The sequence below is a fragment of the Augochlora pura genome, chromosome 10 (genome assembly GCF_028453695.1).
Source record: "Augochlora pura isolate Apur16 chromosome 10, APUR_v2.2.1, whole genome shotgun sequence".
NCBI classification, from domain to species: domain Eukaryota; kingdom Metazoa; phylum Arthropoda; class Insecta; order Hymenoptera; family Halictidae; genus Augochlora; species Augochlora pura.
The window spans coordinates 4,124,726-4,137,813 of record NC_135781.1 but is presented as its reverse complement, the minus strand read 5'-3'; the positions used below and the strand labels follow the sequence as shown (position 1 = coordinate 4,137,813).

Below are 13,088 nucleotides of genomic sequence, written 5' to 3'. Positions count from 1 at the left end.
ATTGTAATCTACGGTGTATAGCTACAATGAGATCGAATTTTTAAAGACCGCTGTTATTTCGTATGAGAAAATCAATGTCAGTGCCCCACTTAATTCGCATACGCGATGTTTTACGGTATATCAAGCGGGGCTGGCAACGCTCATGACCCCTGAAATTTCACGAAAATCTCCAGCACCGTGTGGAATTAGTGTTGCCACACGTCGAACGTTAAATCGTAATAATAGCGTGCCCAGCCTGGTAGAAACACGCGAACAGGCAGCGATCCTTTTACGAACCGATGTACCGTTCTCGCCGGCAGCCCAAGTCGAAAGTATCCGGCATAACAAGGGCAAATGACCTACTCGCCGAGTCGCTAACATTTTTCAGCGGTCCGTCAACGAATAAATCGACTCTGACACTGGCGACCTACCCGGCCGTAACACCGCAGGACATAGAAAGAAATATTTTGGGTCGTTTTTACGACAATGAATTGCGAATCCGAGGAAGCAGAAAAACAGTTCCTATTTTAGAACACGTAAACTGGGAATTTGCACAATAATACTCGAGTAATCTGTATTTGATGTTATACACTGAGAAGCGTAACTATAGTACTACTTCATGGTTCAGTATTTCAGACCTGAGTACATTCAGATTAAATTTGTTCCGTCCGAAAATATTCCCTGATTATCACTAAAAGAATTGCGAAATAGTAAAAGATGGGGATGGTGCAACAGTTATGCTCCTCGGTGTATGATTGGCGAGCCGACGGAGAAAATAAACCGCGTCTCGTATCTCTGAATCGAGATGCTTTCGAGGGATGGGTAACGAGGCGAAAAGTCGAGGAGTAAAAGCGTTACGTGATTCAAGGACGTACGCTAAGTGGGATCGTGACGCAGTCGATAAGCAGCTGTAGGTGCAACGATCGTTCTACCCTTATGGCGCGTGTATTTGTTCACGGCGCTGTTCGAACTAGAAAAAGGCGCCCCCGTCGGCCGTCTATCCGGTCTGCCACGAAACAAGGAGAGAAGAAGAAGAAGAAGACCGGTACGGCGAAGCAGGACAGAAAACGAAGAGGAACGCGTAGACTCGAATGCTCACTGGAAAATCGGTACCGTAAGCGTTCCACTTCTCTTTCGTTCTCCTTCTCCGTCTCCCTCCGGCACGCACGCCCCCGTCCCCCTCCTCTGGCTGCTCTGTCTTTCTTAAAAGAAAACCGCTCCGGAATCCGCGTCTCGGAATGCGAGAGGCGACGAGACTCGGCTTAGCACGAACGCAACCTGTCCACACTGTTTCCCCCACCGGACCTGATCCTCCTAACTCTACTTATCCATCCCTACCAAGCGACGAGCGATGCAAACACGATTGCACACACACATAGGACAAACACAAGCGAACCTACACACAGAGGCGCGGGCACACCAACGAATATGCCATCATTTGCTTCATCGTGTAACCGTATACATGACGCGTCGCTCGCCAGCGTCTCGGCCACTTATTATTCATTCGGTTGCATACACAACGCGGTCGAATCGGCCGAGAACGAAAAACCATTGTCTCGATTTTCAAAACATTTTCCATCGGTTTTAATTGCTCGGGGCATACTTGAGAAACCTTTGCGAGTACCGGAGGCCGCGCAGAAGAAGCACTTTCTATTTCTAAATGCGACGGCAAATAACCGTTACATTTCTACTTTGTATCGTCGGCGATCGACGAGGAATTATTTTTTCATCGAGCACCGAAAATCTGACGATTCTGTTCGCCGCGAACGGAATCTGTCCACGCTATTTCCTCCACCGTCTCTCTCTTTCTTTCCCTCTCTCTCTCTCTCTTCTCGCTCGCTCTCTGTCCCGTTTCCCCTTCACCTCCTTTTCTACGCTATTCTACCTGGTGTGCGAGTGGTCCCGCGCGCACACTGCCATCCCGAGTATCTATATTTGTCGGATCCCCATCCGAGATGTGTGGACACCAAGACTCGAACGGCCGCGATACGTACGTGCAACACGATTTCGCTTATTTATCCTACACATGTGCACTTGATACGCGCAGATACAGCACGCGTCTTATTTACCGAGCACCAGAGAAAGAGACCAAGGGAGACAGACGGGCCAAAACAGAATGAGGAATGGAGAGATAGCGCCGTGAACGACATCAGCGATTTTTCAAACTCGTTTCGCGCGCACAAATGGAAGATCGGCTCCGATGACCGAGGGACATTTGCCGTGAAAATACGTATTTATACCGAACTCCTTACATACAAATTCTCCTCCCCGATTTCCCGTCCATCTTTTAACCCTAGAACATCTTCTTTCTATTTTTCGCTACGAGTGACATCGTGGATAAAATAAAATCTAAATAGCCAAAATATTATTTATTATATTCAAAATAAAAGATATAAAGTACATTATGAGTTAGGGTATAAGGAAAATCTCGATGAATTAATATTTATTTACACGTTCGCAGACAATTTAAACATGTTGTGGGTCGCCGGCAACCCCACGGGATCGTTCTAGGGTTAAACTCTCCCTCCGCCGTTAAAGAATATTATGGACGACCGTCCGAAATTCCCATCGATCTCTTCCCGCCCGAAATTTTTAACGGACCGGCCCCGGGCACTGGGAAACCCGCGTCGGACGAAAGATAAATAGGCCCGACGTCGAAACGGTAATCAACCTTAATATTAACGAACGTTGTCGCGTGTACGAAAATATTTATATTTGCCGTAAGCGTGCCGATTTGCATTGCGAAATGTCGAATATTTGTGTTTACGAAACGCGGCGACGCTGTTTGCATAAACAAAAGTCATCGGGTGGTAACTTTCGATACTTACGGAGACGCTAGCCAATTAAATTCCTTCCCCGATATTTCCGAACGTACGGCGAGGCGAGTCTCGCATGGAAACGCCACGAGATTACGTAGTTGCCGTGCACTTCACTGTCGCGCGTACGACGGGAATACACGCGGAGCACCAGCACAATTTCTGGAATCTCTCGCGCTTCCGTGTGCTGCGAGAGAGACGGACAGCGAGCGTGCGAGCAAGAGAGGGAGAGAGAGAAAGAGAGCGAGAGAAAAAAAGAGAGAAAGAGAGAGACGTACTCTCCGCTCGGCGAACACGCGCGAGACACATGCCCCTCCGCCGCCGTTCGTCTCGCATTGCCGGGCATACGGGCCACGTTCTGTTTTCTTGCGCACAGTCGCAACACCACCGATCATTCCCTAGGAATAAGGTCGTACGCAAGATCGTGCCAAGAAACACTGAACCCAAGAAAACGACCGTTATTTGCGAACATTCACTTCGATCTCGGCTCGGGCCGAAACTCTCTAGCGATCGTCGCGCGGCAACGCGGCCGACGTTATCAATGTCAATAATTGCTCAGATGTCCCGGATAATGTATTATTCTACCCGAGATCGTTTTCTACGGGGGGAACCGTGGAACGCGGGCACCAACCGATGATCGTTCAAGAGTTCGTGCTCGCCGATCGCCGAGGATCCGTTTAAAAGACGGTCCTGTACGAGAGCCGGGTGTCCGACAACTCGTGTACCTCATTGTCTAGAAAGTATCGCTCCACATCGCCGACCTTGTTCTTAGGATCTACATAGGCGTGAATCGCGGTATCGGGCATCTATCAACTCTCGGGAATAAAACGCGTAAAAGCTTTGGCCGGGACGGGTAGAGGGAGCTGGCGGCAGTTGTCAACGGTGTACGTGAACAGAAGGCTGGTCGATATGGGGAGAAAGAATACTCGTAAAATGTCGATCTAGAGGCCGAGCCACGGTTATCCTCGTGTACGTACTGGCGTGAACGATCGCTCCTCCCGTCTCCTCTTCCTTCGTGTCGTCGAACGCAAGGGGGCACGATGACAGTTCCGCTCACAATAATGGCAGATGCGCACGACGTTCTTGTCACGCGGCTAAAGGGTAAAAATCAGGCTTTTGCACGTGTGCGCTGCTGCTGCTGTTCGACGCACATACACGTGAATTAAACCGTCAAGAGCGTAGAATTGGTCGGCGGCGACGACCGTGTGGTACGCGCGTGTATGTCACTGTGTCCGTGTGTGTACAGCTGTGTGCGAACGGTGCGTGAATGTGTGTACACGTATCGGTAGAGTGGTAGCTGTGCAAAAACGTCGTAACAAGACGGCGCGTGGACGGTCGCGGCTGAACTGATCGTGGGGGTCGAGCTACAGGTGTCATCAGACGGCGGCTGCTCCACCCCTCTGCCCCCACCCCTGCTCCCTCACCCGCCCTCTCGATCCCCACCGCTCGGCCGCCGTACTTTCACGCACACGTCCAGACGGGCACCGGAGGGGACGCGTGCGCACACGAGCCGGCTTCCTCTCTGTAATCATGCAATATCATTCGGTCTATTCGCGGCGCCTATGAACCGAGCGAACGCGGCACGTGCTTTGCATCGCTATAAACGATATCGAGCATGTCCTCGCTTTTTTCTCGAAACCGTCGTTTTTTTTTTTATTTTTTTTTGCGTCGACGACCATTTTCTGCAGCTCTCTCTCCACGGACCTGTGGCTCATCGCCGTGCGTAATAGCTGACCGCGTTTAATGTCTGAATTATACAATTAGAATGGACGCCCTTTACGACGGTTTTATCTCGCGCTTCTTCTCTTGGAAAACAGACTATGATTTCTGGGCTTTCGCACCTTCGTTGGTCGCATTTCGAACACCGTAAAAAAGGATACATAAATAATAATAATAATAGGTATACCGTTTTAACACTAGAACTACCAGTCATCATGGCGGATTTCATAGTCTTTATTTCGTAATTGTAGATGCGTTTATTCGAATAACAAAAATTGTACAATGTCGTAGTAAATGCGATCTTATTAATTTTAAGGTAGTTCTAGTATTAATCGCATTACAGGGTGCGAGGGGTGTAGCGCATCACCCCCGAAGACACGTGGTAGTCGTTTCTGTGGGATATAGAATAGGTACGTCAAGTATGATTTTAATTTGTCTTTTAATATACGCTTAATAGTATATAAAATATAGTAATTTTTATGTCTACATTATTCGAGAAACTTTGTCTCTACCTTGTGTAACTTCCGCTAAAGTAGAGCAATAATCCCGTGAATGTTAAAAAACAATATTCAACTCCTTATAAGCACGATTTAAGGTACAGTGGGTGCCTATGTACTAATTATACTGATACGTTTAAGGATGATTAGATTACAATGAAAGAAAAAAAAAGTAAAAGTAAGCATCCGGATGAGAAACGGGGAAAAGTACGTGTGTGAAAAAGTACACATTTACAAATCCGCGCGCATATCAGGCATTGAGTATCGATGTTCGTAATTCAAATAGATATTTATTCAAAAACCAGTGTATTTCGTGACAAAACATATAACGTCAGTTACTGACGCAATGCTCATGACGTATTTCTCACTCACCCGATCACACTCACACGGAATTCCTCCCTCTCTGTGATTTATACACTTTACTAGCTATATGTATATATATATAATATATATATATTTATATATATAATTTTTTTTCTTTATGTTTGCTGTAGAATATTTAATATTTTTTCTATTTCCATCGTTCCTTGTTCATCTCGTAGATGTACAATGTATCATTGTAACATTAAAAACTATATCGATAATCTAATTACATATACATTATGTGATATGGGCGTCTAGCCACTGTTTACAGCTATATGCGTCGCATGATGACCAACGCGACTAAAAGTCTGCAAAAGGAGCGAGCGACGCGAATTCCCATTTACATATCGTGAATCCAGAATTCGACAAATTGTTTCGGTGTGGATCGATGCCGTTAATTGAATTAAAACATTCCTCGGATCCCGATGGTTGAACATCGACGATCAACAATGAATTTTAGAAAAATATTTATCGGTCCCCGAGAAGCTAGGAAAGCCCGCGAGCGTTTCTGAACATTTTGGTGGTGTTCGGGCGGAACAAAAGCACGTCGATTTCTGGTCCACGGTAAAGTGGAACTCGCGCGATCGGCTCGCGATTTCGAAATCCGCCTGCGAACGGACTACTCGCAGCAACCTTTCGGGCTCGCTCTCGACTTCGTCGCGTGTCGCTCGTGAGGGCAACAACGGCTTCCGGTAACGGAAGAACGTCGGCTGCTCACGTCCCTCTTCGTCAAATAAGATTGTTTCCCCGTATTCCCTTATTTCCCGTAGTCGTAACGTGCACACGAGAGAGAGCAGAGCAACGTCTTTATCGTCCATATTCACCGATACATGCAAATATTACCAGCGGTCGTAAGAGCCGATAGAAAATTCATGGTTTATAAAAAGTCGGTTTTCCTTTTCTGTTCGCACAGATTGCGAATGGAATTTCCGTAGTGAAAATAGTCTTGCGGATCAAGTAACTAGACAACAACCCCCATACCGACGTTCGATTCAAACCTCTGCGAGCGACGATTGAATCTCATTAAACATAAGAATGATAATCATAAAAGAAACACTCAGCGTGTCCGAAAGCCTCTATACATAGCAACATACATACATAAACATACAGATGTATGTATATATTAAATTCATGCTCGACACTTTTAACAGAGTTCCTCCACTTTCTTCGTGTTACCGAGACTGAATGATTCGGCGTTGTTTTCGGCTTATTGATTAGGAGCCACGTCGATGAAAACCAAAAGCCGAAGATATGCTAGGCGCAAGACGTTTCTAATTGCTAATGCGAAACAAAGCGTTCGACGACGTTCCATCCGAATCGTCATCGGTCGAGTAAATCGAAAACGGAAAGCCCGCGATACATCCTTGAGTAAGCCTATAAAAAGCCGATATGTTCTGGCTGTAAAAATTCATTAAAAATGCTGCCAGAAGCAATGCCTGATCCGACAAAAATTCGAACGGTCTGTACAAATTAATATTTAACAGCTGGATGATTGTGGCAAACTCAAAAACGTTGTTCCTGTCTTCGTTACTCGTTTTGACGAACGCGTCCCTAGGTGCTGCCAGAAATTAATTATTTCCTTTTTTTACAAATGTCGCTGAATTATAGTTTAATAATTGCACCAACGTAAAGTATAAACTACCCCCACCGTTCCCTTTTCCCTATCGGCATTTTTTCTATACGTCGTCTCGATCATCATCGTCGTGTATATCAAAATTCATCGTATTGTATCAATCACAAGTAAACACAACCGTTTCCCGCCCGGTCCTGAGCGGGCAACGAAAAAGAACCTAGGGAAAAGGAAAGCCTTGTTTCGAACGGGTATCGTAAGGCACATTTTCGACACGTCCCAAGTCTCTCTATTTTCTCAAACGAGGGGTGCGTTTTACGGGATCGAAGTCGGGATGCGATTCGAGAGATCGGCTACCATAACCCACGCACGCAATTCACGAGAAAAGTAGTCGCCAAGTATTTATACGAAAAAAAAAAGAAAAAAAAACAGACAAAAAATAAAGAATATATCGTGAAGAAAGAAAACCAAGTTGTTCTAATATACACAAGAACGAGTTTTGTTTGCAAAAAAAGCCGTGTAAAAAACCGTACAAGTACATTTATACATTCATTGATCATTGTGTGTATGTTTGTGTTCGTGTGCATGGAGTATACCGTTTTTTTAACACGCTCCGGTGCGTTGATTTTGGTTCTGGTTCCTTTCAGCGACAACAGACCGTGTTACTGTTCCAACAACCTTCGTGGCGATCAACAACCATCGCAAACGGTGTTTTTGTTTGCGCGCCTGACCATAGTGACCCGCTACTTCTCGACAAAATACCGCACTACTCTTCTCTGGTAGCGACGGGAAACAACGTTTAGATATTGCAATAAATATGGTATAGCGAAAGCTCGACGTTGCATGCTCCGTTAGAACCTGGCTCTGATGTAGACAGCGGAGGCATCGTGTTCTCCGTAGCCAAGACGTTTAGCGTGCTTGTAGACTTCGTTCGCCGCGGCTGCCAATGGTAGAGGTTGCTCCAGCTGGTCGCTCATACCTAAAGAGAGTCTTAAGTCTTTTTGCATGTGTTGCAGGGGTAGCTGTGTTGGGAAGCCGCCTTCGATGATGGCTAAAAGAAGAGAACAGTGGTTGTACAGATCCGTCAGCGACCGGTATGCTCCGAAAACGAATATAAACGACGCGATACCTTTTCCTTTGTCAAGAATTGCAGGACAGGCCAGCGATGTTAACTCCAACACCTCCAGCACGTCTTTCTGCTGAAGGCCGGCACGATCTGCCAGCGCCATGCTTTCGGCTAAACCGGCCAAAGTCACACCCGCCATCAACTGAAGCACAAGGTTCATTTTGGACGCGTTGCCCACCTCGCCAAGGTAAAAACTATTTTTGCCCATCGCCTCGAAGCACGATTGACATTCGTCAAACAACGTCCGGTCTCCGGCGGCGAGAATCACCAATGTACCCTCTTGTGCCTGTGTTTTACTACCTTGCACCTGCGCCTCCAAATATCGTCCACCCTTCGCAGTTATCGCTTCAGCGATGTCCTGCGACGTTTCCGCGTCTATTCCGGTCATTTCTACGTACCCCTTCTCGGGGGAGATTTCTGTGAGCACCCCACAGTTTCCAAATACCATCTAAAAATATTTATTATTGATTAATTTCTTAGCAGACATTCGATTAACTTACTTCACTAGCTAAGATTACTTACGTCTTTGGCTGCTTGAGGATCAGCCACGCAGGAAAATGTAATGTCAGCTGCCAATACAACGTCCGATGGCGTTAAACCCTGTTCTGCCCCCGCTTTCACGAAGTCCGCACACTGCAAATTCAAAATCGACAATTAGCTCCATGGTATTTTTTATCTTGCATATAAATTCGCTAAAATCAATTCCTAAATTCTCTATTAAAATAGCATTTTTACAGATAAAGTGAACGTTCAATTTTGGAACCTCATTTATTTATCATATAAAAAGTGTTACGATAAATTGAAAATATTATTTTTATCCTACAGAATGTCCTAATCAGAAAAGTAAACTAGCAAAAATAAAGAGGACTAAATTATTTCGTTAGTCATAAGTAATTTCAGGGGACAGTAGATGTTACGCCAATGGCGCATCCTGCTTCTAGCTATTTGGCGGGAAAACCGCAAGAGCGAATGGAACGAGAATAATTCAGGTTTCGCTACTTTTATTTTATAAAGGCCTTCGATCGTAGATGGCAAACTTGGAAGTCTATATCCCATTCGCCTAGAGATTTAATGCTTTGCGCTTCCGCCAGACGGTGTCGCTAGCTAGTGGGTATTCTAGGGAATGTCCCTACCCGTCCCCGACATTGTGGCGGCACCATACAGCGCTGGAGCGTACTACAAAGAACATTCAAGAAGGACGGCGCCGACAGATGTCGCCAGGGCGCGCAGTGGCCATTTTGGCCGCCATTTTCGTCACGTACGCCGTCCCCCAACGGCCCCGACGCTAAACTCTTCGAGGCTGGCTTGCCACATCAGCAAACGACGCCATTGCAACGTCTGAAAATATTTCCCGCATAATGTCGAAAGGTATATCCACCTTAGCCATCGTGGTTCAAAGGACCTAACAGTTCGTTGCTATTTACGGTACGCGACCAGATGCGCACGCTTTCGATGACATTCTAGAAGTTTCTATAGTCCCGATTATACGCTGAAAGCGACGATAACCAGCAGGGAGCCGTTAATATAACGGCCAGACTTTTTGCGAGAACGGAGTGACCCCACGATCCGTACATATAATTTCTGAGTCGTAGTCAAGCCAAGCACAGAGACCGTGCTAATCTAGAAACGAAACGCAGCGGTAGCCAGCGTCAGCGATTTTATCCAATTTCGACGTACGTGACTGCCTGGAGGTGTCTATTTTCATTTTCGAGTCCGACTCTCTCCCAGCAACGACTAAAATCGATACGACGTTTTGCAAATGTGTAATGGCGTCGTATGCCCCACAGCACAACGTCGCTCGAACGAAGTTGCAAATACTTTGAACCTGTTCAACGACGAGGACGAGTTAACTCGTCATTCCGGTTCGAGTATTTTTCGTCAGGAAATTCTCTCATGCAAATCTAACAATTTCTGCTCCACTCGCGCGTGCATCGCGCGAGTAGTCCATGGTTTGCGAACGTTTCTCGAAACATCGAATCAAATTATTGTGCTGTTACTAACTGCGTACATATTTTGCTACCGGGATTGAGAAGCATTAACTCAACGTAACGGTTAGTCAACAAAGGAACGACCGAGACACTCGGGGCAGGCCGTATTATTGTTTCGGTCAATAAATATGCTTCTATCTTCGCTGTAACCTGGCGTATCGCGATTCCGATCTTTCCGTTTTTTCTTTTTGCGGGCGAGGCCACGGGCAAGACGTAAACGCGTTCGATTGCCAAACATCGTCGGGGAGCAATGCAACCGGAAACGAATGGAAAAATTGATTCGCCTCGTCTTCCATTGTTCCGTTGCACGTGCGCGTAGGGTAATCGAGCAGGAAGTATACATCGATCGTGTTCCTGACCTGTATTATTTTGCTCGTCCAATTTATTTCGACAAATAACACCAGGACAACTCCTCTCCCGTTTTTTTTATCATAGACGCACAGGCGGCGGACGAAGAAACACGATACACGACGGCCGCCCAGAAGAATTAAAACTGGCCAATGTTATCGTGTTAACGTGTCCCGTACGATTCCCACCGAAACTCAAATTGGAATTTCCTGACACGAGTGCTCTGTATCAGCCTACGTAGCACCATTATTTTTTGTCATTTCGTTCGACACGATATTCTTGCAGTATTTAGAGTAAATTAAATAAACGCTGAAATTAATTAATCGTTGCAGATTCTATTTCAATTCAAAGTCCCGTCGTTAACCAGCTACCCGACGAATTCCTATAGCGGACCGGGGAGCCATCAAAGGGCTCGTAAACCTTCGCCCACTCAACAGAACCGTCGTTGGCCAACGGACAAGGGCAGCCGAGGGTGCAAATTGCTCGAAGGTTGCAATCCGAATACATTAAGTTTTACGTCGCTCTTTATCCGGGGCCAAGAAGCAAGGAATGCCCAATGTCGCTTGATTTTTTGTCGGGATCGTCGCGCGAGCAAATAAATTCGGTGTAAACGGCGGCGAGGAGTGTGTGTGTATGCGTGTGTGTGCGTGCGTGTGGCACAGCGGCTGACCTTGAACCAACTTAACCGACTTGTGCGGCTTCCACGAGGGAGGAAACTCAACGGTTTCCAGGGACGAATGTAACCGTATATACGCCGGAATTGCATTCTGTCTGCATCCAATATGCGTTCCGCTCTTCCGAGAACATGTAACGCTTGAAAGTGTCGGCAGCCAGAGAGTGTTTCGAGTGTCTTCGCTGTGCGCGGAGTAACTTATGCAATTCTTGGCCCTGACTAATTCTCCACTTCATTCTAAAGTCTCCCGCACCCGGTCTCACCTTTATGGATATATTAATATTCTATTGGGCGACAAAGCCCTAAGTTGCACGCCTTTCATTAGGCACCGCGCCGAGGTCGCGAGATGATGCTCGTCAAAGTTCTCGGAAAAGCCGAAGGTAAATAAATTCTGCGTCGGCTAACAGCGGACCTGTTTGACGAGTGCGCCGTCGACGATGCTTGAGACAGTTCACGCTTTAACCCTTTCCCGTCGAAGACCGGGATATTCCAACGTTCTGCGCACTGTTGCATAATAATCCAAGATCATCGAAATATATACAAGAAAAATATTTACTATTTAAAGAAATATAATTGACAATTCATTGAACAAAAATACAGGTAGTTCTATGTATAGCTGCTCCTTAAAATATTCGGACACTTTTTAAAAAGACGTAGCTTCTTTAAAATTCACTCGAGTGACATGAATCTTTTTTTAGATACTGGAGGGACTAGTTTACTTGACCTAACGGTTACTCGCTCGAACGTATTCACGATTACAATCGAATATTTTCTGCCAGGAGAACGACAGCCTTTCTATTAATGGAACAACGGCCAGTCTAAATTAGAAACTGCATAATTAAATGGGTGTTCCGATGACGAAAAGAAATTAAAAATCCAAGAGCAATTTGAAGATCTTTCATCGTCCTACGCCAGCTGTGAATTGTCGAGTTAAACGGCGGTCCCGTTGAAGAAAAAAAAGCTGAAAATATCCAAGAATAATTTGAAAACCCCCGTATTGAACTTTCGCAATCTGCAAACGCAGCCTAGTTACGAGAGAGTTAATCTCAGGTATTGCTCAGCCGAGAGGCCGCTAATAAAACCTATTGTATCATTGACACGCAACCGGCTAAACGATTTCTTCAGCCCTAACGATTCGTGCTACGCGCTTGCCGGGGGCCCACCAGAGCTATGCGGCCAGCATCTAATTGCTTGGATAATTTTCACTCTTGGCCGCCCGGGAACAGGCGGTTGTGCATTTTAGGTAACAACGGCGTGTGCGACGCGCAACCGTACATAGCCAGGAAGCGTACACGCTCTGTTCCACGCCGTGCACGAACGTTTTCTAACCCACGTAACACGTGGGTGGACGACGCACGCCCCGACACACCGGTATATCAGCGTGGCCAGCGTTTTGTTTAACCCTCGGGAAAGAGCGTCGACGTCGCGAACAAATTAGAGGTCGCAGTTGCAGAAAAATTAACGTGAAATTCGTTCGAACGGCACACGGCCGGCGAGGCTTGCCAACGGCCGTTAGAACGAAATGTACGCGATGTCCTCGAAATTGGCAATTCCCAGTGAGCGAGGAGCTTCCGTGCCTGTAGATTATAGAATTAAAATTTCATTTCAGCTGTGCCGCGAAGCACAAAGCTTTCAGAGACCTTTTTATCCTTGAAGTTCCGTGGCTCGGCTGCAGGCGCGAGTGGGAATCCCGATTTAGTCGGTGCCGGCCCTATATCTTCGTGTGCTCCCTTTTTCCGACCTCGAAAAAAACTGGAACACCCGGAAAGCTTCGGGTGCACACACGTGTGCCGATCGGCGAGGCGACAGGAACCGCAGGGAAAGGCATTATCGGGTCGAAAGAGACACTATTTCTTCGGAAAACAGTCGGGCTACCGAGCAGAAAACTGCTTCCGGGTGTTGGGAAATCATAATCCATCAACGAACCTCGATGAATCCTCCCTTGGTCTTTAGCTTTTTTTATTTATTTATTTTTCATATATATACGAATAAAAAAAACATTTCCAGGC

At 46.3% G+C, this 13,088-nt stretch overlaps 1 protein-coding gene across 2 annotated transcripts in view; it reads right to left on the bottom strand.

Annotated features, from left to right (window-relative positions):
- Positions 1-4,732: 4,732 nt before the first annotated feature.
- Positions 4,733-13,088, bottom strand: part of Ndf (Nucleosome-destabilizing factor) — a 47,392-nt gene continuing 39,036 nt past the window's right edge. For both annotated transcript variants that reach the window (XM_078192941.1, XM_078192942.1), the window contains 3 exons: positions 8,593-8,703; positions 8,074-8,518; positions 4,733-7,995 (listed from right to left, as the gene is read on the bottom strand). In XM_078192941.1, the coding sequence (XP_078049067.1) occupies positions 7,796-7,995; positions 8,074-8,518; positions 8,593-8,703 (756 nt within the window). In that variant the 3' untranslated portion in view covers positions 4,733-7,795. The remainder of the gene's footprint in view (positions 7,996-8,073; positions 8,519-8,592; positions 8,704-13,088) is intronic.